We start from the raw sequence: 7,899 nt of genomic DNA, 5'->3' as shown, positions 1-7,899 counted from the left end.
ATAGCTACACCAGGATAGCTACACCAGGATAGCTACACCAGGATAGTTACACCAGGATAGCTACAGGGTACAGCCTGGTTGGGACAGTTACACCAGGATAGCTACAGGGTACAGCCTGGTTGCACGGCAGGGGTGCTCGGAGTCAGCTCCAAAGTCAGCCATACTTGGACTGTGTGTGTGCTATTATGCATTATCCTGTTATCTTGTGCAAGTCACTACATTTCCTGAGAGTGGGGTTTTCCCCTTGTAAAATGGAGGTGGTGGTATCTACCACACAGGGTAACAAAGACTGAAGTGAGTAGGCCAGAACAATCTGTTGTGTTAATCAGTGTTTGACAAACATTTTCTTATACATCACTGGTTAAAGGTTCCCTCTTGTTCAAGTGTAACCAGTGATAAGCACAGTAGAAAAGGAGGTGTCAGATTCCCCATGGGAGTCTCATGGAAGCGCTAGCTAGGATTTGAGTTGTACTAGGAGGCTAGGTGAGAGGTGGACTGTCTGCTTGGTGGCCTTCTACCATGTTTTCCTTCTCTCATTCCACTCAATGGGGGTGATTTCCTGCTCCTGGATTAAACTGTGTGTATGTTTTATCCTTTCCTCAGTGTCAGTGAAGGTGTTAGAACCCCCTAGGGTTTGTGGCCTGTGGTCAGGCTGGTGTGGGAGAGCAGCTTTCCTGGCTAGGTTAGAAGGAACCAGCTGCAGTAGATGTGCCCACAGAGGCAGGCTGGTGCTCTTCCTGGCTTTCCTTTCCAGTCGGGGAAGTCTTGTCAAGCATCACTTCTGTGCCATGCAGTATTGTTAATTACGATCTCTTCAGAATAAGGAGGGAACAAAGACCAGCTACATTATTCTCTGCATGAATGAAATGAATTGTGTAGAATGTCTGTTGTCAAGATTCTTTTGACAGAAAACAGTATTTTATGTAAAGAAACAAACACACAGGTGGCCAAGGGCTAGTGCCATCTGTTTAAGCTCTTCGTGCCCTGCCCTGCCTGTTTCATTTAGTCATAACTAAATTAGGGAACAGTAGGTCCATAAGTCACCCTGTGTTTTGAAGGGGTTGAGGTGGGAGAAATGTAAGAGTAGGGGCTGGAGAGATGGCTCAGTGGTTAAGAGCACTTGGCTGTTCTTCCAAGGGTTCTGAGTTCAATTCCCAGCAACTACCTTGTGGCTCACAACCATCTGTACCGAGATCAGATTCCTTCTTCCTCTGTCTTCTCTGAAGACAGAGTAGTCATACACATAAAATACATGAATAAATAAATCTTAAAAAAAGAAATACAAGCGTAAGGCTTGTGTCATTATGTAGAGACGATGAGTGGAACTGTTCCTTCTAGAGCTTGTTGGAATGCCACACCTCAGTAGATTAAACTGTCCCGCTTCCTTCTGCTTTTCCCCAGGTTCCTAGATAGAACAGAAGAGCTGGCGGTAAGTGTGGTATTTGTTTCTGTTGGGAGTCTGTTTACCAACCATCTAAGCCAAAACCCAGCCTAGCCACCAAGCTGTCCTGTCAATTGGATTGTTCCCTTTTCTTTGTTGATGCAATCTAGAAGACAGGTATCCAGAAAATGACACTGCCAACCCTATTCCCCAATCACACACATAAACATCTATAGTCTAGAAGAACTCTCTGAGAGTAAAGAATTTGGGTTTTTAGAGCATAAAAAGTTTACTTACAAGCTGAGGAGATGGCTTGGCAGATAAAATGCTCACTATGCAAGCATAAAAACCCTTTGTCTGGGTCCCCAGGATCTGTTGAAAAGTTGGGTACAGTAGCTATGTGTCTGTAAGTCCAGTGCTGAGGCAGTGGAGACAGAGGATCCCAGAAGCTTGCTGACCTGGAAGTCTGGCCTCTGGTGCAGTGAGAGTCCCTGGCTCACAAGCTAACAGTGTGTATTGCTCCTATGTCAGGCAGCTCATAACTACCTGTAACTTCAGCTTCAGGAGCTCTAATGTCTTCTGCTCTTCATGCACCTGCACTCAAGCATGTGTGGACACACTTAGAATAAATCTATAAAGAGACAATGTGGAGAGCAATAGAGAAAGTACCAGATATTGGCCTCTGGCTCTTCCACATAAGAAACATAGGCAAGTACACACACACATGTACACACACATACACATTCACTTAGTACTCTTCCTTTCTCATTCTCTTCCCTGTGTGTGTGTGTGTGTGTGTGTATGCCACTCTCTTTGTGCTCATATGTGTGCTTAGAGAAGTGCTATGCCTCTGAGTGCTATCTCTGCTCTTTCTCTTCCAAGGAAACATGATAGCTTAAAATTCTGTTTTTTGTTTTTTGTTTTTTTTTGTAGCTGACCCATTATCGAGAGCATTTAAACATCCAGGACCCTGAAAAACGAAAAGAATTTCTGAAGACATGCATTGGGTAAGTATGGGGAAAGCCGTTTTATGTAGATGTAGTCAGGAGAAGAAAAGAGGATAAGCTGAGTAGTGATGGTGCACACCTTTAATCCTAGCACTCAGGAGGCAGAGGCAGATGCATCTCTGTGAGTTTGAGGTCATGGTCTACAAGAACTAGTTCCAGGAGGACAGGTTCCAAAGCTACAGAGAAGCCCTGTGTCAAAAGACAAAAAACAACAACAAAAGAGAATGGAGAGCCGGGCGGTGGTGGCGCACGCCTTTAATCCCAGCACTTGGGAGGCAGAGGCAGGCAGATCTCTGTGAGTTCGAGACCAGCCTGGTCTACAAGTTCCAGGACAGGCTCCAAAACCACAGAGAAACCCTGTCTCGTAAAACAAAACAAAACAAAACAAAACAAAACAAAAGAGAATGGAGTGGAGTGGGTGGTTCAGATTTAATCTTAATGTAATAAAATTAAAAGGTAATATTTTTTTATGTACCTTGTACATTTTTTTGTGCTATGGGTCTTGAAGCCTGAGAGTGTCAGGACTGCTGCTCTAGTGCAAGCTTTCATCTCAATTGTAAATCTTCATTAAGAGCAAACAAAGCCCCAGATGTTACTGTTCTTCTGATAGAATGCTAAGTGCTCTTGGAAGTAATTAATTTTCTTGTTGCCCTGCCTTTGCTATAGGAAAGGCTTCCTCAGGTTAAGCTGAAATGAGCTTTTTGAATATGTGGGATTCCTCTCTGTATGCTGTGATTACCATTAATGAATAAAGAAACTGCCTTGGCCTGTTGATAGGGCAGGACTTAGGTAGGCAGGAAAACTAAACTGAATGCTGGGAGAAAGGAGGCAGAGTCAGGAAGACGCCATGTAGCGCCATTGGAGACAGATGCTGGGAACTTTACCTGGTAAGCCACAGCAATGTGGCGATACATAGATTACTAGAAATGGGTTAAATTAAGACATAAGTGTTAGCCAATAAGAAGCTAGAGCTAATGGGCCAAGCAATGTTTTAATGATAGTTTCTGTATTATTATTTTGGGGCTGAGCAGTCAGGAACAAACAAACTGCTCTCCATACTAGAAATTGGCACCCAGTGTGGGGCTTGAACCCACAATCCTGAGATTAAGAGTCTCATGCTCTATCAACTGAGCTAGCCAGGCACCAACAAGCAGCCTCCCTACAACATTTCAGTATCTTTCTATGCACCTCATAGTCTCCCAGTGTGGCCCCTGCTCCTCAAGGCCCATCGTTCACAGTTGTTTCAGCCATTCTTCATGGCAGGATTCCTGGGTCACATTTAGAAGTGCTTGACAACTGGGTGCTGGTGGTATCCACCTTTAATCCTAGCATTTGGAAGGCAGAGGCAAATAGGCCTGAGTTCAAGGCCAGCCTGGTCTACATTGAGAGTTCCAGGACAGCCAGGGCTATACAAAGAAAACCTGTCTCCAAAAAAAAAAAAAAAAAGACAAATTTGCTTGTCTATAAAATCCCTAATTTTAATGTTACCAGACATATAGCTATGACTTACCTGGGACAGTAATTGATTTCAGAATTCTTTCTGCAGTGATTAGAGGAACAGGCAACACTGTGTCTAAAGCAGTGGTTCTCCACCTGTGGGTCATGACCCCTGTAGGAGTCACATATGAGATATTTATATTACAATTTATAATAGTAGTAAAATTACAGATATGAAGTAGCAACAGGAGTAGAAATAATTTTATGGTTGGGAGTCACCACAACATGAGGAATTGAATTAAGGGTCCTAGAAAGAAAGGGTAGATTTAGGGTGCCTTCCAATGTGTGTGTCCCAGACTGGCTTTGAACTTGCTATGTAATCAAGAATGACCTTGAACTCCTGAACCTCCTAGCTCCACCTCACAAGTGCTGATTTACAAACACGTGTCATGCTACCACATCTGCTAAAGACATAGATTTCTGTAGATTGGTACAATCTTTGGATATTTGCCAATCTACCACCATGTTGTATAATTTAATTTGTTTTTTATTACTCTGCTCTAAAAATAGTTAACAGATTAAGTAGAGTTCAGCACAGCAAGGCACAGAGCTTTGTGGGCATTTGATGATGGGCTCACTTACCAGCTTTGTGACTCACTCCCCAAATAAGCTGATCCTTACTCCTACCACAACACAGTCACTTAGAGCTGTGCATTTTGTGAACTTTCAGGAGATCCCTTTTAAGTTTTCAAAATCACAACCTCTCTCTCTCTTTTGAAATAGAGTATTATGTAGCCCAGGCTGGCCTTGAATTCCCTCTGTGGTCAAGTGTGGAAGCTGGGATAATAGGCATTTACCACCTCACTAGTCTATGCAGTGCTGGGGATTGAACCTGGGACTTCTTACACACTGGGCAAGCCCTGCACCATCCACATTACATCCCAAGCTCCAATTGGAAAAACTCATGCAACATCCGACTAGGTTTGCTCTGTCTCCTGCTTTTCTCTCTTGGGACACTGTAAAGGGGCATAGAGAGCAGACGTGTTAAAACCATGATGTTACACAAGTTCGAATTGGTCTTAATAGTAAAAGCTCAGAGTCAGATATTAGGGGGTGAAAGCTGAAAGGTAAGAGAAGGAGAACAGCAAGCTGCTAGTTCTTACCTCTATAAAATTCTCAGATCAAATGGGATATCATGTCTCTAGAAGTCCTCAGACTGAATGTCTTCTCTATGAAACCTCATAGTGAATCCTGAGCTCCTATTTCCTCCTGCCTTATAGTCTTCTCTCTACCCAGCCATATCACTTCCCATCTCCACCTCCTTAGTGCTGAGATTAAAAGTTTGAGTCACCACTGCTTGGCTCTGTTACTCTTTTAGACTGATTCAGTCTCTTGTTACCCAGGGTGGCCTTGAACTCATAGAGAGGGGTCTATGCCTCTGCCTCCTGAGTCCTAGGATTAAAGATGTGTGCCACTACTGCCTGGTCGTTATGGCTAACTAGTGTGGCTAGCTCCGCACTTGGATCTTTGAACAAGCTCTATTTGTTAAAGCACAAACAAAGCATCACCACACTGTGAGCCTCAGAAGGGTTTAACAGCCATTTGGTATTGTTGGGTTGGGTTTGCTTTTCACATAAAAAAAAAAAAAAAAGACACTAACTTGTGGCTCTTTACCAGTTTGCCATTTTCAGCAGAAGATTCTGCACACATACAAGACCATTACACGCTCCTGGAACGCCAGATCATCATTGAGGTTAGACTCCTCTCTGCTTTCCGCACTCAACGTCTAGGCCACTCCTTGGCTCTGCACACGCTGTTTTCCCGCACAGCCTCTTAATTCTGCTCCTTTTTCTTGATTATTCTTAGGCATGCTGCTAATCTGGAAGTATTTCATATTTCCTCTTTATTCCAGATTGTTTATATCATCTCCACTGCCAAAATTCTCCCTTCCTCCCTTCTTTTCTTTCTTTTCTTTTTTTCCTTTCTTTTTGTTTTTGAGACAGGCTGGCCTAGAGCTCACTGTGTAGTAAGGCCATGAACTCTTGATCTTCCTGACTCCCTCTCCCAAATGAAGGGATCACAGGCATGCAATACCAATCTCAGCTGTTGAAATCTCTTAGTTAAACTTAAAATCTATGATCCATTTATGGAATTTAGTCCTCCCTGGGATATCCTAGGCAATTTCTTTTTTTTGTTGTTTTTGTTTTTGTTTTTCGAGGCAGGGTTTCTCTGTGGCTTTGGAGCCTGTCCTGGAACTAGCTCTGTAGACCAGGCTGGTCTCGAACTCACAGAGATCTGCCTGCCTCTGCCTCCCGAGTGCTGGGATTAAAGGCGTGCGCCACCATCGCCCGGCCCTAAGCATTTTCTGTGTTTTTCTTTTTTTGCTTCATTCTAGGGTGGTAAACACAATTGTTGTAGTAGGATAGGTTTTTTTTTCCCTGCCTTTCGCCATGGACATTGTTCCTTTTTTCACTTGGCTCACTCTGTCACAGGCAAACGATCGCCATCTAGAGTCTGCGGGGCAGACTGAGATCTTCCGAAAGCACCCCCGCAAAGCCTCCATTCTCAACATGCCGCTGGTGACGACGCTTTTCTATGCCTGCTTCTATCACTACACGGAGTCCGAGGTACAGGCGGAATAAGCACGGAGCATTGTTCAAATCCAGTGTTGTGAGGTATTGTCAGCGGGCTTGTGTAGTCTTAGAAATCACCCAAAACTTCTCAGGCCCTCATGAGAGTGAGAGAGCCAAAAGGGACAAAGGTTTAGGAGGGTTTGTGTGGCCATGTATGGCTGACATGCTAGCAGGGTACTGGGTGTCTCTGGTGCTGGCTCCCTTAGAGAGAGAACAGTATCATGGCAATGGATTGCTGCCTATTTATAATGATTTATAATGATTCTTTTTTTTTTAATCTTAAGTGGTTTATTTTCCCGCATACATGTCTGGGTACCAGTGCATGCCTGGTGCCTATGGAGGCCAAACAGGGTATCTGTTCCCTTGGGCTTGGATTTCCGGTGGTGGTGAGCTGCCCCGTGGATGCTGGGAGTTGAAGCCAGGTCCTCTGCAGGAGCAGCCGGTGCTCTTGACCACTGAGTCACCTCTCCAGCCCTCTTTTTCTTTTTTTTAAAATGTTTAGACCTGAGCCAGGCAGTGGTGGCGCACACCTTTAAATCACTTGAGTGATGTCATCAAAGTTTCTTTTCCTCTTTCGTCCTAGGGGACCTTCAGCAGTCCCATCAACCTGAAGAAGACATTCAAGGTAGCATTTCATTAGTTCTTTTGCAGAGTAGGGTCAGAGTTTTGCATGGTGTTTATGTTACATGATGACCCTGTACACGTCCAGGGTTAATGGTAGAAAGTTAGGAGTTTGTGGGAAGTGAGAGAATCTTAATGTTACTGTGTGCAGCAGTGTGGGGCTTGGAAGATTGGTGATCTTAGATGACCTGAGAAATTCATTGATTTTGTTTTTCATTTTACATACCAACCCCAGTTTCTCCTCCCTCCCCTTCTGTCTCTCCTCACCTCCCCCATTCCATCCCCTATCCACTCCTCAGAGGGGGTAAGGGATTCAACAAAGTCTGACATACCAAGTTGAGCAGGACCAGGCCCTTCCCCCTATATCAAGACTGAGCAAGGTATCCCACCGTAGGGAATGGGCTCCGGAAAGCCAGTCCATGCACCCGGGATGAGTAGAAATCCATTAGTTTTAAGGGATCAGTACCAGCAAATGTAAGCACTTTTCTAAAATTCTGAAGCACTCAGTGGATGCATTTCTGTTTGCCCACACCTCTTCTGGCCGCTGCCCTTCAGATCCCAGATAAGCAGTATGTGCTGACAGCCTTGGCGGCTCGTGCCAAGCTTCGAGCCTGGAATGATGTTGATGCCCTCTTCACCACAAAGGTAGGTGTCCTGACACTTGTGCTTCTGAGGCTGCTGGAGCGAGAAAGCCTTTGTAGGCCTCTCAAGTTCTAGGTGCCGACGAATTTTCTTCCAGCCTTCAGTGTTACAAAATTTTAGATGTAAAGAAAATGTGAAAAAAAAGTCTAGTTTCTACCTACTAATTTATTAGCATTGT

General features: G+C 44.3%; 1 protein-coding gene across 3 annotated transcripts in view; it reads left to right on the top strand.

Annotated features, from left to right (window-relative positions):
- Vipas39 (VPS33B interacting protein, apical-basolateral polarity regulator, spe-39 homolog) overlaps positions 1–7,899 on the top strand; it is a 26,308-nt gene that overhangs the window by 13,091 nt on the left and 5,318 nt on the right. For all 3 annotated transcript variants that reach the window (XM_026780357.1, XM_005343403.3, XM_026780361.1), the window contains exons 11-16: positions 1,402–1,429; positions 2,315–2,388; positions 5,503–5,578; positions 6,318–6,452; positions 7,042–7,083; positions 7,635–7,724. In XM_026780357.1, the coding sequence (XP_026636158.1) occupies positions 1,402–1,429; positions 2,315–2,388; positions 5,503–5,578; positions 6,318–6,452; positions 7,042–7,083; positions 7,635–7,724 (445 nt within the window). The remainder of the gene's footprint in view (positions 1–1,401; positions 1,430–2,314; positions 2,389–5,502; positions 5,579–6,317; positions 6,453–7,041; positions 7,084–7,634; positions 7,725–7,899) is intronic.

Source organism: Microtus ochrogaster, chromosome 1 (assembly GCF_000317375.1).
Source record: "Microtus ochrogaster isolate Prairie Vole_2 chromosome 1, MicOch1.0, whole genome shotgun sequence".
Taxonomy (NCBI): domain Eukaryota; kingdom Metazoa; phylum Chordata; class Mammalia; order Rodentia; family Cricetidae; genus Microtus; species Microtus ochrogaster.
This window is presented reverse-complemented; position numbering and strand designations above follow the sequence as displayed.